Source organism: Ovis canadensis, chromosome 24, assembly GCF_042477335.2.
Source record: "Ovis canadensis isolate MfBH-ARS-UI-01 breed Bighorn chromosome 24, ARS-UI_OviCan_v2, whole genome shotgun sequence".
NCBI lineage: Eukaryota > Metazoa > Chordata > Mammalia > Artiodactyla > Bovidae > Ovis > Ovis canadensis.
Window position 1 is genome coordinate 51,437,785 of NC_091268.1, and position 23,925 is coordinate 51,461,709.

The following is a 23,925-nucleotide window of genomic DNA, read 5'->3' on the forward strand; positions in this document are numbered from 1 at the left end:
TCCGGCACCAAATAAAGAACTTTTTTCCCTTTTCCCCATGTCTGGGCCCTTACCAGAGGCTGTCCCTGCTGAACATACACAGACGTGTTCAAGAAAAGTTTAGACATGATGGATCATGGCTTTGTAACAGGATGGATTATTCTTGACGATTCCAACACCTAGGGCAGCTGAAAGGCACCCAGCAGAGCTGGGGGCAGGCGTGGGTCACTGTTCTGAACCAGCACAGCATCTCCTACCTTTTCACAGTCACACACGTGTTGCCAGTTTGCTCGTTTGGAAAATGAAAATGCAAAAGCCGAGGACGACGCAACCATTTCTCACCAACTCCACTCACCCCTCTGAAGTCCGCTTCGAGTCCCCGTCATCGCAGGGCATAGCGACAGACATAGAAGAACTAGAAGCAGCAGACACGCTCCTCCGTCCAGCTGCTACCGCTCTGCGCAGCGGCGAGGACGCGCTGCTTGGGGAGGAGGAGCTCTGGTACCGGGAGGACGACGACCGAAGGGTGGGCATGGTGGTCCAGCTTCGGGGAAGAGGGAAGAGGGAGGAAGGCGTCCTGACCCATCACGTCTCCATTCCCAGCTCCAATGATCCCCCTTCTTTACATGGGAATGGCTCTGGAACTCAGGGAGTGGGGGTGGGGGCGCAAAATAAGAGGGATAATACACTGTAGATCAACTATCCGTCAATTAAAAAAAAAAAAACAGAAAAGCACAGCTTTATGGATAAACCATAACGGAAAAGACTAAAATTTTTTTAATGTGTATGTTTTGGACTTTCCCGTCGGGTCCAGTGGTTAAAACTTCACCTGCCAATGAGGGTCGGGGTGGGGGCGTGGGCAGCGGTTCTATCCCTGGTCAGGGACCTAAGATACCACATGCCTCCCAGCCAAAAAAACCAAAACATAGAACAGAAGCAATACTGTTACCAAAAAACACTTCAAAAATGGGGCTTCCCTGGTGGCTCCGTGATAAAGAATCCGCCAGCCAGGGCAGGTGGCATGGGTTCCATCCCTGGTCCAGGAAGACCCCACATGCTGTCGGGCAGCGAAGCCCATGCGCCACAACTACGGAACCTGTGCTCTAGATCCCAGGAGCCGCAACTACTAAAGCCCACTTAGCCTAGGGCCTGTGCTCCCCAACAAAAGCCACCGCAATGAGAAGCCCTGGTACGGCAACTAAAAAGTAGCGCCTGCTCGCGACAACTAGAGAAAAGCCTTCGCAGAAACGAAGGCCCAGCCAAAAATAAATAACGAATTATTTTTTAAAGACTTCAAAAATAATCCACGGCAAAAATAAAATGCATGTCTGTGTATAACTGAGTCACTCTGCTGTACAGCAGAGATTGGCACAACACGTTTAAAAAAAAAAAAAAAGCCTAAAAAACCACCGAGAGCTTCCTGACCCAAGGCATCAGGGAGTTCAAGACGCCACCGCCATCCTTGGGTTTGAAGATGTTCCCCAAGCCTCGAGCAAGGCACACACCAGGGTAGTTTAAAACACACCCTTCTCTCCCCACGATTCAGAGGAGCCTGTAAAACGGAACCAGCTCCCACGGGGCAAACAAAAGACAAGAAAAATAAGAAAATAACCCCTCATCCCCCTACAAAGGCACATAAACTTCCATCTCTGCAAGGTAAGAACCTCCCCCTGACAAGGACCAGACTGGGACGCGCTTAACGATTTGGGGCTGGAGGCGCCATCAAAACGTGGCCGGAAATGCTGAAGGAGTCACGGAAAGCTCGCGTTCTTCACTTCTCCAGAAGAGGCTCTGTACCCCACCCTGGTTTAGTTTATTTGGGTTACAGAGCCGTCTAACCGCTCAAAAGAGTGATTATCTGTCTTCCGGAGCTGGGATTCCTGGCCTCTGTGGAAGAAGCCATGGGGGAGGGAGGGTCTTCTTTCAGGGCTTCAGTGCGGGGGACGGAGAACGCCTGGGTGAAAGGGGAGCCTCACTGTGACAGCCCGGGACAGCGACTTCTGGCCGAGCAGCTTTGAGGAAAAGTCACCGTCTCCGGTCCCTCAGGTCTCTGTGGTCACGCCCCCGTCCCGCTGGGTGGCAGACGAATCCAGAAAAACGCGGGAAGGCGCGAGGCGTGTCGTGCGCAGGCGCTAGCCCAACGGCTCGTCCTAGGGTTGCAAGTTGTCGCGAGACTTGAGCGTGTTCTAGCTCGTGCTCACCACGTTCTAGCCACGCCACTCCAGCAGCCTCGTGCAGCCACGAGCTCTCAAGCTTGCAGCCGTATCACGTGGGCTCCCGCGCGCTGGCCACCTGCTTTAACTCGGCTCCTCCTGGCTCCACCCCAGCCCAGCCCCCAAATTCCCCCTCCATTGGCTGGGCTTCACACTGCCCTAGTAGTAACTCTTTTAGTCTGGCTTCTCAACTACCATAGGCTGGGTTCCACCCAGGCCCCGCCTTTCGATGTAGATAGCCACGCCTCAGAGGAAGACCACACCCCTCCCCTAACCTCCTAGTCCTGCCGAGTCCCGCCCCGCGGCCGAGCTTCCCCAGTACATTGGCTTAATTTCTCCTTGACCCCGCCCCTAAACTCGGCTCCTTACCATTATTGGCGGGGCCCCGCCCCGGGCCCCGCCTCCTGTCCGGCTCCCGGCTCCCATTGTCTCGGCAGATGCCGCCTTGGTCCAGCGATCGTGCTCCCGGTCCACTTTTCGGAGGTCGCGCTCTTTCTCTGGCCGGCGGTACGGTCCTGTGGCAGAGAACCGGCTTTCTGAATTCGGGCGGCTCTTCTTTCCTCCTTACGACCCGCTTTGCGGTCCCAAGGTGGCAGCAGCAGCTATGTACGCGCTGCGCTCTCTTCTGCTTCTGCTGTTGCCCCTCTGTCCCGGTCCTGGTCCTGGACCCGGTATCGAGGCAAAGATCACCCGGAGTTGCACTGAGACCCGGCAGATTCTGGGGGCCCGGGGATATAGCTTAAGCGTACTCCCTCCCGCCCTGATCTCAGGTGAGGAGAAAGAGGGAGACTAGAGAATTGGGGGCGAGGGAGGGGGCGGGGGCCGGTTCTCCCCATCTCACAATAACTCTCTTCCCTTTCAGAGTGGCCGTTATAGTAATCTTTTCCTCTCACGGTAATAATGTCTCTTCTCCTCCGGAACTTACCAGGATCACAATAACACTCCCCTTCACATAACAGCTCTCTTACTCCACCCTCACCCCAGGAATCCCTTTCTAATAATTAGCAACCCCTCTGTGTTTTTTTCTTCACCGCCTAATTTGTTTCCCTCGCTATTTCCATGAGTCCCTTGTATGATAATGCTTGCTTTCTTACCAGGTAGCCCCACCCCTCTAAACCCCATTCTTCCCATTGAAACCATCTGTATGTCCTTTGAGGCCTGGGGTGTGTGATGTTAGGCAGGCTACCTGAGGACCCTCTGATCACTAAATTGGCCCACTCCTATTTGATCCCATGCCTAAAGGCAGTGAACTTGGGATGGGTGAGGGGACAATAAGGAGGGGGTAGGACCAGGTAGGAATGAGGTGGCAGACAATAGAAAAGAAACCAGACACCTGGAAGAGAAAGGATGGCCCCCGGAGATGGGCAGGAGAAGGAAGGAATTTCACATCACTTCCCACCATTCCTTCATGTCTTGTGTCCAGGTGAACACCTCCGGATTTGTCCCCAGGAGTACACTTGCTGTTCCAGTGAGATAGAGCAGAGGCTGACCTGGGAAACTGAGGCCACCTTCCGAGGCCTGGTGGAGGAGAATGGTTCCTTCTTGGTTCACACACTGGCTGCCCGACACAGAAAATTTGATGGTGAGGAACTGGCGCCCCCAAACCTGGCTTTATACCTTCTCTCTGAGCTCATGACCCCCACAAGCTTCCTGTACCTACTCCTGACTCAACCCCAAGGCACTCCAGCCGCAGTTTAGCCCCCACATCCCCACCCTACGCTCTCACAGGGTACTGTCCCACCCCCCGTCTGCCCAGACCTCTAAGGGTTGTTTAATTTCTAACTCACTTGTCTTTCCTTTTTCTCCCCATGCCCATTTCTTCTTGCCTCTGCCTTTTCACTTTTCCGTCCTACCCTGGCTTCACCCCACCTCACATCTCTTTCTTTGCACTTGCCACAGAGGTTTTCCGGGAGATGCTCTCCTCAGCCGAGCACTCCCTGTCCACGCTCTCCCACCGCTCCTTCGGCCGCCTGTATGCCCAGCACACCCCCTTGTTCAGTGGTCTGTTCTCTCGGCTACGGGACTACTATGAGAGGTCCGGTGAGGGGTTAGATGATGCGTTGGTGGATTTCTGGGCTCAGCTCCTGGAGAAAATGTTCCCCCTGCTGCACCCACAGTACATCTTCTCCCCCGACTACCTGTTCTGCCTCACACGCCTGGCCTCTTCTGCTGATGACTCTCTGAAGCCTTTTGGGGACTCACCCCGCCGCCTACGCCTGCAGGTGAGGGGCCCCAAGGCCTGAGCTTCAGCCACCTTTGACCTAGTGACCTCTGAACTGTGTACCGCTCACCTCCAACTCAGTGACCCCCTTTTTATGCCCCAGTCACCCCTGACCTGATGATCCCTATCTGGAGCCCCAGTCACCTCTGCCTGACCCAGTTCTCCTTGGTTTCCTTTGACTGGAGCCCCACCTCCCAATTCTGTGTCTTAGTTTCATACTAGTGGTTCACCCACTCATCTGCTTTTGCTCCCTGCCCCATCCCTTTCTGATAACTCATCCGTATTCCCAATATCTTGATTTCCTCTGGTTCAGCTGTGTAGTATGAGTGTGAGTTGTGAGTGTATTGAACGCTGGTTCAACACTATTTAAGGATTTTCATTTATAGTGTCTCATTTAATCGTCATAACTCTATGAAGTAGATGTTCACATTCCTATTTTACCGATGAGAAAACTGAACCTTGAAGAGGTTAAGGTCTCACAGCCAGTAAGGGGTGGAGCTAGGTTTCACACCCAGGTCTCCTGGCTTCAGATTAAGCATTGTTCCAATATAAGTCCCTCTATCTCCAAGTCCTGTAAAATGTAATCCCTTCCACCTCTTCCCAAGCCCAGTTCCCCTTGGTCCTGCCAGACTCTGAATTCTTTGATATTCTTGAACATGCCTCCTGGAACCACCTGACATTCCTAATCACCCAAAGATAACCTACAAACCTTGCCCCCACTGCTCATCCCTTTGGTGCAGTCTCTTGGCCCCAGTGTTGACTGACCCTCAACAGTCTGGTGGTTTTTCTCACCTTTCCCTTCCTCCAGATAACCCGGGCCCTGGTGGCGGCCCGGGCCTTTGTCCAAGGCCTGGAGACTGGAAGAAATGTGGTCAGCGAAACACTTAAGGTTAGAAGGGCCTTGAGTATGGGTGGGGCCCAGGGAGGGAGAGAAGTGGGAGAGGCCCCATGAAGAAGAGTCAGGTGCCAGCTGGCAGGAGAGGCCCGGCCTTCCCTTATCAGCCATGAAGCCCTGGCATCCTGGGTAAATCAGGAAGACTGGAGTCTTTCTTGCATGATGACCCATGACTCTTCCCACCTCTGACCCTCTTCTGCCCTCTGATGACTCTTACCCTCTGCTAGCCTCTTGGGACCTGCTCATCTCCATAGCCTCTCTGAGATTGGCCCACTGGCCCCCCTGGTTTTCTCCAGGGCCCCTCAGTGGCTCCTTCCTAGAGGCCAGATTCCTGGCTTGGCCTTCAAGGCCCTCTCTCGACTGCCCATTCTCTCCTTGGCCTCCCAGCCTTACTTCCTGCATCCTCATTCTCCACTCAACCATGATGGGCTCACTCTTGTCCTTGAACCTTTTCTCAGGCCCCTCACTGCCCCTCTGGTCCATCTCTCCCAAGAATCAGGATGTGCAGCCCGGCCCCTAGGAGCCTCCCTCCTCAGGTCTGGCTCAGTCCTGGGGTCACTCCTGCTGCTGCGTGGGGTCATCAACCCTAGAGATTCACATCCAGCTCCACACTTAGAGCCTGGGAAAGGCGGGACGGGGTCTTTGATTTCTCTCTGTGCCCAGCACCAGGCTTGGCTGAGGGCAGCCAAGTGTTTGTGGATGACACAGCCCTGCTCTCTGCTCCCAGATGCCGCTGTCCGAAGGCTGCAAGCGGGCTGTGATGCGTCTGACAGGCTGCCCCCTTTGCCGGGGGGTCCCCTCGCTGCCACCCTGCCGGGGCTTCTGCCTCAACGTGGCCTATGGCTGTATCGGCAGCCAAGGACTGGATCCTGACTGGGGGCCCTATCTGGGTGAGGGGATTCAGGAAAGCCTGAGATGGCTGTCTGTGTGGGGTGGGCAGGGTGGACTGGGGAGGGAGTGTTCAGCAGTGTTGAGTGGAGAGGATGAGGGGGGCTCTTCTCATGTCAGTCCTCCCCCCAATCTAAGATCCGCTGCTCCCCTCCAAGGCCTGGGTCAGGATTTGTGGCAACATCCCACTTCAGTGAGTACCTCCCTGGATAGCCCGTCATTTAACCCTTTCTCTGTCTTACCCTCTTTCAAGATGGTCTCCTGTTCCTAGCCGACAAGATCCAAGGCCCCTTTTCTTTTGAGCTGGCAGCCCAGTCCATCGGGGTGAAGATCTCAGAAGGCTTGATGCATTTGCAGGAGAACAGTGTAGGGGTGTCAGCCCAGGTACAGGGGCCACAGGAAGAGTGGGAGTGTCAGACTGGGAGCTGGTGGGAAGACAGGAGGGAGAAGCATGGCGGGGAGGCCCTGGGGTGGGAGGACATGTGGGGTGTTAGGGAGACACTGTAGGGTCTCTGGATAAACTGGGGTGTCAAGGACGCTTGGCGTGTTGGGGTGTGGGTTTTACCGCGGGATGACTGTGTGTGGGGTCTCTTCCGGGTGCCGAAGGTATTCCAGGAATGCGGGAGCCCCCAGCCAGCGCGGGCTCGCGCCCGCCGTGCCCCAGCCCCAAGGGAGGAGGTGGGTCGCTTCTGGTCCGCGGCGGCGGCGGAGGAGGAGCGGCCGACGACGGCTGCAGGCGCCAGCCTGCCCCGGCTGGTGAGTGGCGGGCGGCCACGGCAGGGGCGCAAGAGCGGGGGACAGGGGCGCAAGAGCGGGGGACAGGGGCGCGCGCTCCATCTCCGCCTGGCCGGCTCTCTTTACGTCCAGGTGTGGGAGCTCCGCGAGCGTCTGGGCCGGGTGAGGGGCATCTGGGCCGGGCTGCCCCAGACTGTGTGCGGGGACCCCCGCGTGGCGGCGGACCTCTCGCAGGAGGCGGCGCCTTGCTGGACCGGAGCTGGACCCGGCCGGTGAGAGCCGGGCGGTGGGCTGCGGGCGCGTGGGCGGGCGAGGCTGACTCCGGGCCCGGAGTGGAGCGGGAACCTCCGGGGCTGCTCTGCTCGCAGGTACTTGTCGCCCGTGGTCGGCTTCCAGGCCGGGAAGCTCGACAACCCAGAGCTGGATGCAGAAGCCTCAAGCCCCGACCTCCAGACGCGGAGGCGGCGGCTGCAGCTCCGAGCCACCACGACCAGGATGAAAGCGGCCGCCCTGGGACGCGACCTGGAGCTGGAAGACTGGGGTGAGACCCGCGGACGCCCCGAGGACCTCGCTCCGCCGCGCTTTCATTGGACGCAAGCCAACCCGCAGCCCCGCCCCCTGCGTCTGTAGTCCCTCCCCTCGCGTCTCAGTTACCGTTCATTCATTCACTCACGCAGTTCACACGCCGGTATTGAGCGCTTACCTCAAAGGTAGGGAGTGGAAGACCAAGGAGATCTCTACGCTTGAGTTCACGGTCCCTTGGGGGAGACACCAAAGCATTCTTACAGAGGGAGGGGTGGGAAGCTCCCGAGGGTGGGCTGTGGGAAGAGACGGCAATCCAGGGAGGCGGGGAAGTGGGATGCGGGTGCCACAGGGCTGGCTTCCCAAAGTAGAATTTGCCAGAGATGCAAGGCACTGACATACATTTTTTTCCCTTCACTCCCACCGTCTCTCTTTGTCTCTCCTCCCCCACTCCTCTTCCCGTCTGCTCGCTGCTTCTGTGTCTGTTTTCTCTGTCTTTTCCTGTTTATCCTCTCTCCCCATCTGTCGCTCTTGTTTGTCTCTGTCTCGTCTCTTCCTGTGTCTCGTTGCCTTATTTCCATGTCTGTCTGATCTCTCTCTTCGCCTTCCTGTCACTCACTTTCTCTCTCCTCTCACCCTGCCTGCCCCTGCCCCAACCTTTCACTGTTTTTGTCTTTTCCGCCTTGCCTGTGGCTGTTTCTTGCACCTTCTCACGCTACTTCTCTTCACCATCCCTGTCTGTTTCCAATCCTCGCTCTCCCTCTAGAGGACGCTAGCGGCTCTGGAGAGGGACAACACTATGCAGATGACTGGATGGCTGGCGCGGCAGCTGTGGCCCCCCCAGCGCGAGCTCCGCGCCCTCCTCGAAGGGAAGGTGCTGGGGGCAAAGGAGGAGGTGTCATTATCCGCCACAGCCAGGACCGAACCAGGACTGGAGGGACGTCTGTTGGTTTTCACACACAACCCCTCCTCATTCTCTTCCTCTTAGCCCTAGCCCTGCTTGGACCTCGATAACAGGGGAGGGGTGCCCTGGCATCGGGAGGGTTCATGGCCCTTCCCCTCTCCCCCATCAGCTGGGTTGGGAGAGAGGAGTCGAAGGCGGCTGCAGAGAGGATAGAGAGGGACGTTTTGGGTGAATGGCTGGGGCCCCAAATCCAGGAGATTTCCATTGGTGGGTTGGGGGTGGGTGTTCACAATATTTATTTTTTCATTTGCTATCTGGGGAGGAAGGACTGGGGGTATTTATTTAGGAAGGAGGTATGGTCTCTCCAACCCAGCCTCCGTGGTTAGGTTGGTGGTAAGCCCCAACAGGGAAAAAGGGAGGAGTTTTCGAGTTGCAGTTGGGAGGGGTGGGGTTTGAAAGAAGTTGAAGGTGGAATGGGTGGGGCACCCGGTCTCAGAAACTCAGAAATAGACAAAGCTGGGCGCTTATGGGGTGCAGGGCAGGGGAATAGGATGTCAGGATCTATGGGCCTGGATTCTTTTGAGTTTTTCAGTATCACTTTCTTAAACTAAAATATCAAAAAACAAAGACCCACATCTCATGGTCTCTGCCACCCACATCCTTCACAAGCATCCCCATTTCATGTGTCAGTGTCCAACTCAGTGTTTATCCTGTCAATAAATGGCTAGTTTGTTGGACCCGGTGTGTGACTTTCTGTACCTTTAGCCCCAGAGTCTCTGTGACCAGCAGTTCATTTTCTGCCTCCTTATCTTGGAACCTGTCCCCTGGGATTGAATTTGGGCAAGCTGTCCACTCTCTGAGTCTGAATACCTATCTGCAAAATGGGGAGAATTCTGGAGACTAGCAAAACTCTTTTGGACCCAAGGCATCATTAATATCACCATACTACCGCTCTCTGCCTTCAGGGTGGGTGGGCCCCCTCGGCCCCCACCTCATTCTTCTCTGTGAAGTTTTCTCTGGCTACCTTGTCATGTCTTTGATAAAGTCTGCTTTCAACTCTGTTACCGTCTTGTTTTCTTTTTTTCTTTCAGTCGCCTGAATGAGTCTTCTGTTCTGCAGAAAGCTGAAAGAAAAAGTACAATTGCAAAAGGAGGGTAGAAGTGTCTCCTAAGAGCAGGCTGGGTGCCCTAAAAAAGAAGGAAAGACTTGGGGAAGTAGAGACCCAGAGACGCTGAATTCGGTCAAAACCGAATCAGCTGCACAGACTGGCGGGACAAAGGGAGGGAGGGGGAGGAGCCTGGGCGCCGAGAAAGTTTATGGAGAAAGTAGAGCTGAACGAGGAACCGGGCGGTGGCTGGGGCGGGCAGGAGGGCCAGACCCGGATTTCCCAGCTGCTCCTCAGGTGGCCTGGTGAGTCGGCAAGCGAAGCTGAGGCCTAGATCAGCGGAAGGACTCTAGAATTGATGGGAGGGGTCGTGAGGGGTTTCACAGAGAACCCCAGAGGGAGCCAGCCCAGGGCTGGCAACAGACTGAGCAAATCCCCAAAGCTGGAGGGGTCCGAGGGCTGGAATTGGAGGCAGTGGGAGGAGACAGAGATGGATGGAAGGAAGACAAGAAATCTAAACTTGGGAGGGGGTGCGGTACGGGGCTGGACCCTGGGGCTGGGCTGGGGGAGGAAGCCGGGGGGAAGGTGATGCCAGAGGGGGCGGGTCTCTAGGTAGCAAGTGTGGGTTCTCTGCCTGGGGTCGCTTTGGGCTCATCCTGGAAGGGGGGCTGTCAGGGCTTGTTGGAAAGCAGGCTGTGGCCCGCGGCTGTGGATTGGAATGAAGGGGCAGGTCCGGACTCCCAAGTGATTGGGAAGCTGGGGCCTGAGAAGGAATTCAAAGCTCAGCGTCCGCTTTTTTTGTCTTGTTACCTTTGTGTCAAAGTTTCTCTCCCCAGCCCCACCCTCTCAATCCCCTCTGGGTGCCCTGCTGGGATTGGAAAGTGGGAACGGGGGTGTGTTTTTTTGGGGGGTGGTTATGGCTGGGATCTGGGCTTCCTAAGCAACCCTACACCCCCCAGGTCGCTCTCACACACTGGGGTCTGCCCGCGGCGCCGCCGAGGGAGGGAAAGGATGCCTGAGCTTAAATGAGCCAGTCGACTCTTACTCCTTACAAAGTTCTTCCTGCGGTCTCAGTTCCCCGCGTTTCTAAGCCGTGTGCCCCGTCAGGCCCTCCTTAAGGCTTCCCCTCTCAGCCTCAGAGGGGGCCGCCACGTCCAGACCTGTCACAGTCAGAGGGGCAGAGGAGGCGGCCCGGGGCCTGGAGATGTCCATCTCCCTGGTATGAGTGGACTGGTCTGATCTGCCTCCCTTTCACTTCCAAATCCCTGGGGCTTGGGGTGAAACTGTCCTTGGAGGTTGGAGGGAGCTGCAGCTGACAGCAGAGCCGCAGTCATGGGGCACCTGGAAGCTCTGGGTGTAGAGACGGCTCCCCTCCTGCCCCCCTGCCTGCAATGAGGTCGCGGCTGCCCAGCAGCATGAGCGAAGGCTCTTACCCGCTCCTTAGATTCCCCTCCTTCCCCCTCATTTCCCTTCTAGACGCTGACGGAGGCAAAAATCTGCTAACTCAGGGGGCAGACTCAACCGGGGCTGCGAGCAGGCCTGGGGAATGAACCCCCGAACTCGAACGAGCGCCTTCCGCGGCTGCACGGCGGTCTCCAGCTGTCTCTGCCTCTGTGCCTGGCCCTTGCCCTGTCCCTCTCTAGTGTCACCCTTCCCTGTGCCACATGGGCGTTCTGTCTCCCAGCAGGACCATGCGCCTCTGGGGGCCCCGGAGCCTAGGGGTGGCTCTGGGAGTCTTCATGACCATCGGATTTGCCCTCCAGCTCTGGGGGGGTCCCTTCCAGAGGAGGTGAGTTCCCATCTTGTCCCAATGGCCCCCAGATGCCCCACATGCTCTTGTCTGTCCCACCTGGGGCTGTGACTCTTGGGGACTCAGAGAACATGCCATGCCTTCCTGGCTCCACAAGACACCCATCCACCTGCTGGTGAGGGACAGGACGCTTCCCCTCCCATCTCTCCCCAGGCTACCCGGGCTGCAGCTCCGACATTTCTGGGCCTCATCCCCGGGACCGGCAGTTCCGTCCTGCCCACCGCGGCAGCGCCTTGTGTTCCTGAAGACACATAAATCCGGGAGCAGCTCTGTGCTGAGTCTGCTTCACCGCTATGGGGACCGACACGGGCTGCGCTTCGCCCTCCCCGCCCGCTACCAGTTCGGCTACCCAAGACTTTTCCAGGCCTCTCGGGTCAAAGGCTACCGGCCTCAGAGTGGAGGCACCCAGCCCCCTTTCCACATCCTCTGTCATCACATGAGGTTCAACCTGAAAGAGGTGAGGAGTGTTGAGGAGGTGGGAGGGACTGGGGAGAAATGGGCTCGGCCCTGTAGCCAAGACCACCAGGGGAGGAGACCCCAGGCCTGGGGGCTCCCCGGGCATCTCCTTACCCAAAAGTTGGGCTGGGGGGCGCGCCACAAAGGTGGCAGTCCTGTTCTCTTCAGCTGTCCCTTCCTCAGAATTTTCTGGCACCTGAAGTTCTGCCTTCTCCCATCTAGAATTTACTAGAGTCCCTTGCCTTGATCCATTTAGCCTGCTGGCATCAGTGCCCTGCCAACTCTCACCCCACTCCAACCCTCCCTCCAGGTGCCCCTGGCCCTTCCTGGCCTCTCCCACTGACCCACCAGGGTCCCTGCAGTCACTGCCTTCGGAGCCATCTTCCCCTCACTCCCTTCACCATGTCTGCCAGATTCTGAGGATCAGCTATATGCCAAACTCTAGCCCAGTCCCGGTCTCCCTTCCCTGCCCCCAGCCTCAGTTCTAAACGGGGAGATGAGTGCACACACTCAGGTGTCATCTGCACACACACACAGGAACCTCAGAGCTCTCGGAGGAGGAAAATCAGTGGGCAAATGAAAACACACAGGTTAAGAGCGAACTTTCACTGAACACGTCTTGAGTGCTGGGTAGTCATCTTACCGTCACCCTGCCAGGAAGGCATAAGCGTCCCCACTACACAGATGAGGAGATTCACTCTCAGAAAGGCTAAGGGACTGGCCTCTGTTAACAGGAAGCTGCAGACTAGCATTTGAACCCAGGTCCAGCTGCTCCAAAGTGCCTTCTGTTGTATGTGTGTGCACGAACGTGTATTTGTTTTTTGGAATTGTGGTGAGAATATTCATCAAAAGAGGTGGGGTTTTCTCAAGAGGTGGGTTTTATAGGGAAGGATGGACGTGACTTTGTAGTAAAGGAACTATCGGGTGTTCTCAGAGCAAAACATCTCAAAGACACAGTAGCAGTGGGGTGTGTGTGTATGTGTGTGACAGTACTTCAGCGGTGGCTGCAAAGACAGTCCTGTTGGAGCTGGAGCTGAAGAAAGCAGCAGCAGCGTGAACTGATCTAACGGGCAGCGAGGGGCACTGCTGAGGGTTAAGCAAGGACAGCAATCACTGAGGCAGGCGTCTCTGGAGTTTAGGATGACTGTCACCACCATTTACTGCTGCCTCCCATGTTCCCTGCACTTCCACATTCTTCAGAGTGAGTATTAACCCAGATTTATTGATGGAGGAATAAAGGCTCTGAGAAGTACAATAACCTGCCCAAAGTTACACCAGTTGGTAAATGGCTGAATTGGAATTTTATTCCAGGTCCCTCTGATGCCACGGACTGTTCTCTGCACTCTTCCCCTACGCCTTCAAAGACACAGTTCACAGGCTTGTCCTTCAGGCATGCCCACATCCATAGAACAGACTGGAGGACTTGTCAGGGAGTCACGATCAATGACCACAGTCACATTCAGAGGCAGAAATCCTTCAGGGAGTCCCAGACCTGGATTCTGGTGTGGATCTGCCTGCTGGACCACACTAGGGTGTGGCTCAGCCCAATGCCCACCTTCCTTCTTGCCAAGAAGTGGGATCTTACGTCCCAAGACTCAGAACAGCTCCTTATTGATTGGCCATGGCTCCCCAGTGCCCATTTCAGGGGTGTCTCTTGCTTTCCAAGATGCCAAGGAGCCTCACAAGTGCCCTGACCTTCAGCCATTCTGGGCTGGGCCTGCCCACCTGACGCTTGTACCTGAGATAGAATTATGGTTGCTATCTACTTGCTGCCAGTGATCCTCCTGAGGAGGCCTGAAGCCAGTTCCTTTCTTGGAGGTGTGACCAAGAATCCCAGGGTGGACATGTTATAGGTTTTTGTTGGAGAAGTGAACACAAGGCGTGATTCCTAGAAGTGTTACCAACCAAAGCAAACAGAAAGGCCTGAGGAAATTAATGTTCTCCAGGAGCTCCCCATATTCTGGGTTCCTTCCTATCCTTATCTCATGTAACCTCCATAATCACCTGGGAAGGAAGGTATGATGGTCCCCATTTTGCGGATACGTAAATGGAGTCTCGGAGATGTCAAGTACCTTACCAAGATCTGTGCAGCTAATGAAGGAAGCTGGGAGTTCCCAGCAGAGCTGTCAGGAGGAGGCTGGAAGAGGCCGGGGGGGTCAGTGGACACTGGGTTTGCTCTTAGTTTCCTCCTCCCTAGTTCACTCTCTCTATGCCCATTTCCTCTCCTCCCCAGGTACTTCAGGTCATGCCTTCTGACAGCTTCTTCTTTTCCATTGTCCGAGACCCAGCGGCTCTGGCCCGTTCTGCCTTCTCCTACTATAAATCCACATCATCAGCCTTCCGCAAAGCACCATCCTTGGCTGCCTTCTTGGCCAATCCTCGAGCCTTCTACAGACCCGGGGCCCGGGGGGACCACTATGCACGCAACTTGCTATGGTTTGACTTTGGCCTCCCCTTCCCCCCAGAGATGAGGACCAAGAGAGGGAATTCGCGTGTCTCCAGAGACCCCAACCCTCCCCAGTTGCCTTCTGGCGCTGGCCCTCCAGCCCACACCCTGGATCCCAATGCTCTCTTCCATCCTGTTCCCACTGTTGCTGATGGTCACAGCCAGATGTCCAGCCCTGCCTCTTTAAATTTGGGGTCTTCATCCTTCATCCAGTGGAATCTGGCCTGGCTGGACTCTGTCTTTGACCTGGTCTTGGTGGCCGAGTACTTTGATGAGTCACTGGTCCTGCTGGCAGATGCGCTGTGCTGGGGTCTAGATGATGTGGTGGGCTTTATGCACAACGCCCAGGCTGGAGGTGGGCAGGGCGGAAGCACCACTGACGATGGTGGACTGACCACTGAGGACAGGCAGCTGACTGCCCGGGCACGATCCTGGAACAACCTGGACTGGGCTCTCTATGTTCACTTCAACCGAAGTCTGTGGGCCCGGATAAAGCAGTATGGCCAGAGCCGGCTGGACAGTGCTGTGGCAGAGCTCCGGGCTCGCCGAGAGGCCCTGGCTAAACACTGTCTGGTGGGGGGTGAGGCTTTAGACCCCAAGTACATCACTGACCGGCGATTCCGCCCTTTCCAGTTTGGGTCAGGTAAGGTTTTGGGTTATGTGCTCCGCAGTGGGCTGAGCCTCCAAGACCAGGAGGAGTGTGAGCGCCTGGCTACCCCCGAGCTGCAGTACAAGGATAAGCTAGATGCCAAGCAGTTCCCCCCAACAGTCTCTCTGCCCCTCAAGACTTCAAGGCGACCCTCCCCCTAGGCATCAAACCACTGTCTTAGGCTGAAGAGCAGCTAAGCCATAGGGCGCCAGTGATGAGTGTGAGGAAGCCAGATGCCCTTTCGGCTTCCCTCAGAAAGCATGTCTGCTCCCCAGAGGACCAGTGGAACTTTGCAAGAATATGGGTCCTACATCCTCCAGCCCGTGCCAAGGAATCCCAGACCGAGAAGCAGGCTCCCTCCCATTTTTGCCCCTTCCCCTTTCCCACCCCCATCCCTGAAGGTTCAAGCCGCACTTTCGAAGGCCTTCTGGAGGAGCTAACCATGGAGTACGACAGAGAAACCCTGGGACACAAGGGATCGGAATAATACGTCCACCTCTCTATGAAACACTTGTTACTGGGCTATGCTCATTTCACTATGAATGAAAAGTTCAATGAATAAACAATTTGAAACTTCGACCTGCTCTAGAGCGGCAAGGGAAGGGGATGGAGCATCTTCCTGGGAGAAACGGGGTTGTCGGGGGTTCTTTCCGTAGTCCAAGAACCCTAGCCTTCTGCAGCAGCCTAACCCCTGCCGCACCCCCTTCTCTCCTCCAAAGTCCAGCCACCTACAAATTCCGGCGCCTCCGAAGCCACGCCCCTTCCCTTCCGCTTCCGGTTTCTCACCAGTCATTCGGTCCCGCACCCCGGTTCCGGCCCCGTGGGGTCTCGGTTCCGGGTTTGTTGCCCCGGTTCCTGGCCCCAGCTGGTCTGTCGGGCCGGGCCGGCCGCGCACAGCACCAGTCGGGACTTGGGGCTCCCGGAACCACCCTAGCGGCCCCTCCGCCCTGCGCCGTCCCCGGCCCACCTCGCCCCCCGGCCCGCGCCGCCCATGGAGTCCCAGTGCGACTACTCGATGTACTTCCCGGCCGTGCCGCTGCCGCCGCGCGCGGAGCTGGCGGGGGACCCGGGCCGGTACCGGGCGCTGCCCCGGCGCAACCACCTCTACCTAGGGGAGACGGTTCGCTTCCTGCTGGTGCTGCGCTGCCGGGGCGGTGCGGGGTCCGGCGTCGGGGGCGGCCCAGGCTTGGGCTCCCGAGGGGCCTGGGCGGAACTGGCGACCGCCCTGGCCGCCCTGGCCTCGGTCAGCGCCGGAGGCGGGGCGCCCGGGGGCGGTGGCTCGGGCGACCAGGATCCCGAACCCCCGGGGGGCGGGGACCCTGGCGGTGGGGGGTTGTTTCGAGGCTGCAGCCCCCTCCTCACCCACGGCCCGGGCCCTGCTACCTCAGGGGGAGCGACCACGGTGAGGAGCCCAGAGCGCCACGACACAGGGCGGAGGGGCGGTTTGCTGGGCTCCCAAGATCGGAGGGGAGAGGGACGCTAGCGGGAAGCTGGAGGCCTATGACGGATGAGGAGAGGGGAGGGCGAGAACGACGTACCGTAGGTCTTAAAGGGGACGCGGGCGCGGCGGGCGGCCTTGACTCTCCTGACCTCTTCAACCCCTCTGGCAACCCAGCTGCCTGTGGAGGAACCAATTGTGTCCACAGATGAGGTCATCTTCCCACTCACCGTTTCACTGGATAGACTGCCCCCAGGGACACCTAAAGCCAAGGTAAGGCTGGCACGGGGTGGAGCTCTGTCTTAATTGAGACGCCCTTTCTGAGGCTGTTTCTCTTGACTGTGGTCCCGTGTCCCCTGTGCTTAGATTGTAGTAACCGTGTGGAAGCGGGAGGTTGAGGCACCAGAGGTCAGAGATCAAGGCTACCTGCGCTTGCTGCAGACTCGATCTCCTGGGGAGACCTTCAGGGGCGAGCAGAGCGCTTTCAAGGCCCAAGGTGGGGAGGAGAATGCAGACAGGACCTGCTAGTGTCTGAATTTTGTGGGGACGGTGGAGGGGGTGACACCAGCAAGTGCCCGATCCGAGGAGAGGAAGACTGGACCCGTGGGTTGGAGGTGAGGTGTGCCCAGTCCGTCATCTGGAGCCTCCGCCCTCTCCTGCAGTGAGCACCCTGCTGACTCTGCTGCCCCCTCCGGTTCTGAAGTGCCGCCAGTTCACTGTGGCTGGAAAACACTTGACGGTGCTCAAGGGTGAGCAGACTAGAGGCTCCTGTCTTGGGTGGCAGCAAGGGCACTGGCTGGGTGGCCCTGGACAATATGGTGGGGATAGATCCATTTTGGGGGGGGGAATTGGTGTGGTCTGAGGAGTTCAGATTCTCTTAGCTGAGCTGGTTACCTCCCACAGTGCTGAACAGCTCCTCCCAGGAGGAAATTTCTGTCTGGGATATCCGCATTCTCCCAAACTTCAATGCCAGTTATCTACCTGTCATGCCCGACGGCTCTGTGCTGCTGGTGGACAATGTCTGGTGAGGTCCTGGGAGGGGCGGGGCCGCAGAGTGCTGGGCATGGTCGCAGGGCCCAGGGCTCTGGCAGGGAAAGTTCAGCTCTGGTCCCTTTCTTCTCAACTAGTCACCAATCTGGGGAAGTCTCCATGGGCTCCTTCTGCCGGCTCCCTGGTACCTCTGGCTGCTTCCCCTGCCCACTTAGTGCCCTGGAGGAACATAACTTCCTATTTCAGCTCAGAGCGGGTGAGCAGCCCCCTCCAGGGGCCAAGGAGGTGAGTACAAGGGACTGGTGTGTTTAAGGAGAAAGGCTGAGAAAATGCAATGGGAAGAGAGAGGCCAGGGAGTTGACTAACGGGAGAGGGAACCTCTCCTTCAGGTCATCACATACAGGTGATGTTTCTGCTTGTCCCTCCAACAGGGCCTAGAGGTTCCCCTGATTGCTGTGGTTCAGTGGTCCACACCGAAGTTGCCCTTCACGCAGAGCATCTATACCCACTACCGGTGAGTTTGTGGGACACCCCCCCAAGCTCCCTGCTGGACACCATCCTGTTCATCTCTGTTTCGAAACACACACATCCTGCTTTCCTCTCTCTCACGGCTTCTAGCCTGCCCAGCATCCGCCTGGACCGCCCGTGCTTTGTGATGACTGCTTCTTGTGAGTCCCCTGTTCGGACCTATGAGCGTTTCACTGTTACCTATACGCTGCTCAACAATCTCCAAGACTTCCTTGCTGTAAGGCTCGTGTGGACCCCGGAGCACGCCCAGGCTGGTAGGTAGCTGCCAGGCTTGCCCAAGGAGGAGAGGGCAAAGGAAGATGTCATGGAGGCAGGTGACTTGTGCCAGGCTGCGTCAGCTGTGTACCTGGATGGTCTCCACAGTGTCATAACGGAGAGTTTAGAGAGGCCATGGGCAGAGATTTTAAGGGCACTGACACTGATGCTGGGTTCCCTGTTTGACTTGAATATCTCCCATTTCTTAGCTATGTGACCTTTAGTAGGTTACTTAACCTCTCTGACCTCAGATTTCTCATTTCTAAAATGGAGGAAATACTACTTCATGGCGGTGTTATAGCAATTTAGTAAGTTAATATGTGTGAAGTGGTTAGACTAGATCTCAGTACACAGTAACTATTACTGTTGTTTATAAAGTTTAGCAAACAATAGCATATACTCAGTTTACTCCACAGAGTGGCTCCGAGCATCAGGCAAGACTGTGCTCATGAAAGCCCTCTGCAGACTGAGAAAGGCTGCACAGAGCTGTTTCCCGGCCCTGTTTCTGCCCCTCAGGAAAGCAGCTGTGTGAGGAGGAGCGCCGGGCCATGCAGGCAGCCCTGGACTCCATCGTCTGCCACACACCCCTCAACAACCTCGGCTTCTCCCGGAAGGGCAGCGCGCTCACCTTCAGTGTGGCCTTCCAGGCTCTGCGGACTGGGCTCTTCGAGGTGGGCTGGGTGAGGCCTAGCGTCGGGGTGGGAGGGGTCAGGGCCGCTGGCTTCTATGCTGAAGCATAAATGGGTGGGTGCTACAAAGCCGGGTGGAGGGAAGGTAGGCTTTAGATCTGACTTCGGCCTGTCACGTGGGGAAGATGACCTGAAAGGGGGTCGGGGGCCTGGCAGCCGAGCTGGCCGGCTGATCTATGTCTCCCCACCCCAGCTGAGCCAGCACATGAAACTGAAGCTGCAGTTCACTGCCAGCGTGTCCCACCCGCCACCCGAGGCCCGACCCCTCTCTCGCAAGAGCAGCCCCAGCAGCCCTGCCGTCCGGGACTTGGTGGAGAGGCACCAGGCCAGCCTGGGCCGCTCTCAGTCCTTCTCCCACCAACAGCCCTCCCGCAGCCACCTCATGAGGTATGGAACTGCATGGGGAGGACCCCGAGGGTTTGGTAGAGGCCAGGATCGGGAAGGGAGAGGACGGGACCCTGGGGTCCGGCCAGAGCCCACAGCCTCCACTTTCCTCCAGGTCGGGCAGTGTGATGGAGCGCCGGGCCATCACTCCCCCTGTGGCCTCCCCTGTCGGCCGCCCCCTCTACCTGCCCCCGGACAAGGCTGTGCTCTCTCTGGACAAGATCGCCAAACGCGAGTGCAAGGTCCTGGTGGTGGAGCCGGTCAAGTAAACCATCCGGCCGCCTCCCTCTCACACTCCGGGAAATGGACAGCCCCCAGCGCGGGTGCTCCCTGCAGGCTGTGCCTCCCCGGGGAGCCTCCCACCAAGGGTGAGGGGGCCCCCCACAGGGCCGCCTGTCTGTGTCTACTGATGAGGGACGAGGGAAGAAGCTGTGAAATGGCCGGGGATGGCTGCAGCGTGAAGCCGACAGTATTTCCTGGACTTCCTGGGGGGGCTGGCCCCACCCCTTGGCCAGGGCAGGGGCTCCAGGAGCTCCCCTGCCCCCCGCCTTGCACCCTGGTTCTAAGTTTACAAAGTGTTTTCCTTGTTCCTCTTACGTTGTCTTCCCCGCCTCTGACATTCCCTCCCTCCCTCCCACCCGCAGGGCTGAGATCAGAGGGTGGTGATGGTAAAGGGACCCAACAATGACACGACCCTCCTGTCTCAGGTCAGGGGAGAGAGCTAGGTGGCCTCCCCTCGTCCTCATGTTTACGTCTGCAGCCTGAAGCACTTTAAGTTGTGTGGGATTTTTGATTTGGGTTTTGTTTTTTTTTTTGGTCTGTCTGTCCCTGTAACTTATTCTCCAACTACTGCTTCCAACTGAAATAAGACTATTAAATGCCTGTTCAGGAGGGAGAAAAAGACTGTTACTTGTGTGTTGGTGGCAGCAGCAGAGACCTAAGGGCTCAGAAAGATTCCCTCCAGCCTGTACACCAAATAGCTCCCTTCCCACCTGTTTTTTTTCTTCTGATTTCCAGTTTTATCTGTCCACCCCACGCCTCTGGGCTGAGGGCCCGGAAGCTGAAAGACACATGGGGTATGACTCTCCTCCCCCAATACACACAACACATCCCCAGGTCCAGGAATATCACACTTATGTTTATTAGGCAGGGTGAAAAGAAGGGAGGTCCCCTCACCTTCACTGTCCTTAACAGAGTACAAAGTCCCCGAGCCTCTGCCCTTCCAGGTCAGGGTGGGGAAGCCGGTGAGCAGACAGCTTTAGTTCTAGTGGCACCAAGAGAGAGGCCGTGGAGGTTCCCATCTTTCTCAGCACAGAGGTTCCTCCTCTGCCCCTCGCCCTCGGGCAGGCTCATACGTCAATGGGCTCCCGGCCTCGGTTCTGCCTCTTCACCACAAACACCCTCTGTCCCGACACGGTCACAAGCAGCGTGTGTTCTCCAAAGACCACTGGAGGGGAGACGCACCTTCCCCCAGCCCGGGAGAGGGAAGGGAGCAGAGAGTTAGTGGGTTATGGGGGCCTCAGTGGGGGTCGCACACAAACTGGCTAGGATCCAAAGCCAAAGGAATTCAACAGGTCAAAGCTCAGAGATTAGAAGATGGGAGGTCTCCATTAAATCCCCTCCCTTCTCTTGCTTTTCTCATAGTTCTGATACAGGGGTAAATACCACAGGGAAGACAAGGATTCCAGAGGAGATGGTGGGCAGCTGGTAGGAGACAGGTGTCTTTCCCTGAGAAGAGTGGCCTTGGGGAGCAGCACCCCACCCCCCTTCCCCACTACCAGAGGCCGGGGCTCACCCGACAGACGCTTGAAGGGTACGCTCATGCCTTGGTGCAGCCGGAAACCGCAGGCCGTGCTGACGAGCTCAGAGATGGCGCTGGCAGCCTGCTCGTCATTCTCCAGATCCCCGGATGACTGCACACAGAGGGAGGGGGGCAGGAATCAGGGACAGACTGGGAAGCAATTCCAAGAACCCTTCTGTGTAACCTGTCTCCACTTTCCAACACTGCAACATCACCCCTAGTATTGGAAAAACTTAAAACTTTCCTATGATATTGTTGCCCCTCTTGATGCCATCTTGTTCCAAAATACTGGGCTTCCCTGAGGAAGTAGGAACTCTCATCCATTTCTGTCCATTACTGACCCTGTTTCCCCAATCCCTGAATCTTCATTTCTCTCCCTGTCTCCACTTATTTGAAAAAAATCACATTCTTACAGATTAGTGCCCACCCACCACAGCTAGAGTCCCAGGCTCCATCTTTTCCCATTTCTCATTTGTCACCCTGTCTGCAGAACCTGAAACATAAACATCCCTTTTCTCTCTGAACCCCTTCGGACTACCTGGCCCTTGAATAATGACGTCACAGTGGCCTGGGCTTCCTCTTTTCTGGTAATGATCTCAACTTCTTACCTCCTCAAGGTGGCCCTCCTGCTGGATTCTATACCTGTTTCCTCATCTGTAAACTGGGGACATCAGTACCTATCTTACGTGCTTGTGAGTGTCACAAGAGTACTGGGGCAAGATGCTCAGATTAGCTCCTGGCATTATCTATTTAACGGCTATTCAGTTCAGTTCAGTTGCTCAGTTGTGTCTAACTCTTTGCAACCCCATGGACCGCAGCATGCCAGGCCTCCCTGTCCATCACTAACTCCTGGAGTTTACCCTATTATTCTATATCAAACTTAGTGTTTAAAGCTGCACTATCAAAATCCCCCCTATCTCTCCCCCTCTCCAGTCAACTTCCTTTCTTAAGTCCCTGCTGGTTAAGGCACCATCATTCTAGGCTTGAGGTCAAAGTCTTACAGGATAGAAAAGTATCCCCTTTATTACTGAACTCTAGTCATTACAAAGACAAACCAATTCTTCCTTTAAAAACCCCTTCTCTCCTTGCTTCTCATTGCAACCAGAGGTTTCATACCTACATTTTGGCAACAGCATCCCCGCTTTTGAATCCTGCCCCTTCTGTCTTACCTTTACGCCTAACAGAACAATGCTACTCAATCACTTCATCAGCTTGTTTCTGTTCAAAAACCCTTCAAGATTAATCCAAATGTGTTAACCTAGCCTTGAAAGTCCTTCACAATCGGACCTTTCCTCACCATATCCTCTTCTTCCCCCAAATGTTTCCAAATCTTTTCAACATAACCCCATCACCAATTCAGATAGGCTGGTGTTACACTCCTGCAAAATGTCCACCTCCCAACTCTGAATATTCTTTCTTTCCTGTCATCCATCCATCTTTTAAGCCCAGATGAATTCTTACCTTGTCCAAGGAAGGTTCCTTGCCAAAACACAAGTTATAGTATGAAGGGCTGAATCCTTCACTTTCTGGACTCCTTCAGCTGCGTTAACCACATGCACTACTTTGAACTTTTAGCCTTAAGCCTTGTCTCTCTAGCTAGATTGAAAACTTCTAGAGCTGACACTGTATTGTACTACAGAACAAAATACCAAGCCTCTTCAATAAATACCAAATAAAGACATACTCAAGAGTAACTTGGGGATTGTCAGTTATCAACAAACCTGTAACTTGCTTGACTTTGGTAAAGTCAGTAAACCTCTTTTACCTCAGGATAGTTACAAGACTGAGAGTCCAGAGATTGATTAATTGATTTAATTCCTACACGCCAGGCGTGATACCAGGGAAAGACCAAGAACAGAGACCAATCGGGCCAAACAGGGCAACATTAGAAGGCATCCTAGAGTCATGTGTACTTGGAGCACCCCCCTCCCGTTTCCAGAACGCACCGCCAGCACCGCGCCTTCACTCAGCACCAGGTAGCCAAGCTGGTCGGGGATTCGCTCCAGCCCCTGAGTCAGTGCCGAAGTCTGGTGGGTAAAGATGCAATTAGTGAGCAGTAGGCCGAAAGGATGGCCCTTGGGCAACCAGAGTGCCTCTCTTGACAGTGCCCCCTGCCCCCGCTCCAGGCCTCTTTACCCAGCCAGGGCCCTTCCAGACCCTCTTCCCTCTACACGGCCTTCAACACTGATGCTCCTGAGCCTCCGTCAGTCCTCTCCTCCGCCCGGGCGCCACCAGCTTTCCACACGTCACCTTTGCTACCCCAAGGGCCCCCTCCCCAAACCCACCTGTGGCCTGCGCCTCCCCCTCAGACTAGTCCCCAGCTTCTACACACCCTCCCAGCGACTTCTCCTTGGCCTTCTACGTCACCACCCCTCCCTTCTCCATTTCCTTCCAGTCCCAGGGAGAATAGGAGGTGAGGCCGGAGGGCACGCTCAGGACCCCGCAACCAAAGAGATTGGGGTACAGGGGTAAGGAACCGCCGGCGCGGCGCGTAACTCCGCGCATGCGTCCTCACTTACCATCGCAGCTCTAGGTGCTGGGGGAGCTTGTAGCCAGACCTAGTTCCGGCTCCAGACCGCGGTCACGTGCTTCCACCCAGCGGTCTCCTCCTCCGGCCCTGCCCTGCCCGACTTTAGTCCCGCCCCCAGGATGCCGATTGGAGAGTGGCTACGTCATCAGACTTACTCTGCCAGTGCGGAGCGCCGCTTCCGAGACGCTCGCGCATTGGCCGCACATCCTCTTGAACATTCGTCTCCCTTCCCCTTAGCCCCAGAGCGCGAAGGAGGGGGGCGTGTCGGCGGGGGGCGGGTCTGGAGGCGGGGCCGGAGGGAGGCCGGGCTGAGAGTTTGCGCCTGCGCACACGGGGGCGGCGGGGGGCAGACTCCAACAAGGCTAGGTGGCTCGCAAGTGGAATCCTGACCGAGCCAAAAGACGTAGATAGAGAGCTATTCAGATGCTACTCTTGTGCCTACTTCAGGCAGCTCTCTGACAGGAATTTGTTCCAAAGCGATTTTTCG

General features: G+C 56.4%; 5 protein-coding genes across 9 annotated transcripts in view; 3 read left to right on the top strand and 2 right to left on the bottom strand.

Moving 5' to 3' along the window:
* Positions 1-2,023, bottom strand: part of STAG3 (STAG3 cohesin complex component) — a 28,718-nt gene extending 26,695 nt beyond the window's left edge. For 2 of the 3 annotated variants that reach the window (XM_069571129.1, XM_069571128.1), the window contains exons 1-2: positions 1,956-2,023; positions 335-523 (exon numbers count right to left, since the gene is read on the bottom strand). In XM_069571129.1, the coding sequence (XP_069427230.1) occupies positions 335-513 (179 nt within the window). In that variant the 5' untranslated portion in view covers positions 514-523; positions 1,956-2,023. Of the gene's footprint in view, positions 1-334; positions 1,140-1,955 lie in introns of those variants that run through there. The other variant, XM_069571130.1, reaches the window with a different exon arrangement.
* Positions 2,024-2,597: 574 nt separating this feature from the next.
* Positions 2,598-9,094, top strand: GPC2 (glypican 2). Of its 2 annotated transcripts, none has more exons than XR_011252823.1 (10): positions 2,598-2,962; positions 3,616-3,774; positions 4,092-4,414; positions 5,222-5,302; positions 6,036-6,198; positions 6,450-6,580; positions 6,803-6,952; positions 7,064-7,203; positions 7,300-7,641; positions 8,220-9,094. XR_011252823.1 is itself a non-coding variant. In XM_069571134.1 (10 exons), the coding sequence occupies exons 1-10, from the start codon at positions 2,797-2,799 to the stop codon at positions 8,465-8,467; spliced, it is 1,734 nt and encodes a 577-aa protein (XP_069427235.1). In that variant the 5' UTR covers positions 2,611-2,796; the 3' UTR covers positions 8,468-9,094. The 2 variants fall into 2 exon arrangements, 1 of the variants encoding a protein (XP_069427235.1); XM_069571134.1 differs by having other exon boundaries at positions 2,611-2,962; positions 7,300-7,472.
* Positions 9,095-9,627: 533 nt separating this feature from the next.
* GAL3ST4 (galactose-3-O-sulfotransferase 4) lies at positions 9,628-15,400 on the top strand. Its single transcript, XM_069571135.1, has 4 exons — positions 9,628-9,767; positions 10,939-11,251; positions 11,426-11,729; positions 13,962-15,400. Exons 2-4 carry the CDS (start codon positions 11,127-11,129, stop codon positions 14,982-14,984), a joined length of 1,452 nt encoding a protein of 483 aa, XP_069427236.1. The 5' UTR covers positions 9,628-9,767; positions 10,939-11,126; the 3' UTR covers positions 14,985-15,400.
* A 193-nt stretch (positions 15,401-15,593) lies between these two features.
* Positions 15,594-20,008, top strand: TRAPPC14 (trafficking protein particle complex subunit 14). Of its 2 annotated transcripts, none has more exons than XM_069571132.1 (11): positions 15,594-16,225; positions 16,439-16,534; positions 16,628-16,757; positions 16,924-17,010; positions 17,165-17,285; positions 17,389-17,536; positions 17,683-17,765; positions 17,870-18,033; positions 18,551-18,705; positions 18,917-19,110; positions 19,223-20,008. In XM_069571132.1, the coding sequence occupies exons 1-11, from the start codon at positions 15,815-15,817 to the stop codon at positions 19,374-19,376; spliced, it is 1,743 nt and encodes a 580-aa protein (XP_069427233.1). In that variant the 5' UTR covers positions 15,594-15,814; the 3' UTR covers positions 19,377-20,008. The 2 variants fall into 2 exon arrangements, with proteins under 2 accessions (XP_069427233.1, XP_069427232.1); XM_069571131.1 differs by having other exon boundaries at positions 15,632-16,225; positions 18,551-18,714.
* Positions 20,009-20,224: 216 nt separating this feature from the next.
* LAMTOR4 (late endosomal/lysosomal adaptor, MAPK and MTOR activator 4) lies at positions 20,225-23,687 on the bottom strand. The gene is made up of 4 exons (XM_069571138.1): positions 23,428-23,687; positions 22,855-22,935; positions 20,903-21,020; positions 20,225-20,554 (listed from the first exon to the last, which is right to left on the bottom strand). Exons 1-4 carry the CDS (start codon positions 23,428-23,430, stop codon positions 20,457-20,459), a joined length of 300 nt encoding a protein of 99 aa, XP_069427239.1. The 5' UTR covers positions 23,431-23,687; the 3' UTR covers positions 20,225-20,456.
* Between the last annotated feature and the right edge of the window lie 238 nt (positions 23,688-23,925).

Bases quoted from the DNA above. Each gene is read 5' to 3' on its own strand.
- GPC2 (XM_069571134.1), top strand. From the start codon at position 2,797: ATGTACGCGCTGCGCTCTCTTCTGCTTCTGCTGTTGCCCCTCTGTCCC. The intron at 2,963-3,615 runs GTGAGGAGAAAG...TCTTGTGTCCAG, and splicing joins CCCTCCCGCCCTGATCTCAG to GTGAACACCTCCGGATTTGT. The intron at 3,775-4,091 runs GTGAGGAACTGG...CACTTGCCACAG, and splicing joins CCGACACAGAAAATTTGATG to AGGTTTTCCGGGAGATGCTC.
- GAL3ST4 (XM_069571135.1), top strand. From the start codon at position 11,127: ATGGGCGTTCTGTCTCCCAGCAGGACCATGCGCCTCTGGGGGCCCCGG. The intron at 11,252-11,425 runs GTGAGTTCCCAT...ATCTCTCCCCAG, and splicing joins GGGGGTCCCTTCCAGAGGAG to GCTACCCGGGCTGCAGCTCC. The intron at 11,730-13,961 runs GTGAGGAGTGTT...TCTCCTCCCCAG, and splicing joins TGAGGTTCAACCTGAAAGAG to GTACTTCAGGTCATGCCTTC.
- TRAPPC14 (XM_069571131.1), top strand. From the start codon at position 15,815: ATGGAGTCCCAGTGCGACTACTCGATGTACTTCCCGGCCGTGCCGCTG. The intron at 17,011-17,164 runs GTGAGCAGACTA...TACCTCCCACAG, and splicing joins ACACTTGACGGTGCTCAAGG to TGCTGAACAGCTCCTCCCAG. The intron at 18,715-18,916 runs GTGAGGCCTAGC...TCCCCACCCCAG, and splicing joins GGCTCTTCGAGGTGGGCTGG to CTGAGCCAGCACATGAAACT.
- LAMTOR4 (XM_069571138.1), bottom strand. The intron at 21,021-22,854 runs GTGCGTTCTGGA...CTCTGTGTGCAG, and splicing joins GTGAAGGCGCGGTGCTGGCG to TCATCCGGGGATCTGGAGAA. The intron at 20,555-20,902 runs GTGAGCCCCGGC...TCTCCCCTCCAG, and splicing joins ACCCTTCAAGCGTCTGTCGG to TGGTCTTTGGAGAACACACG.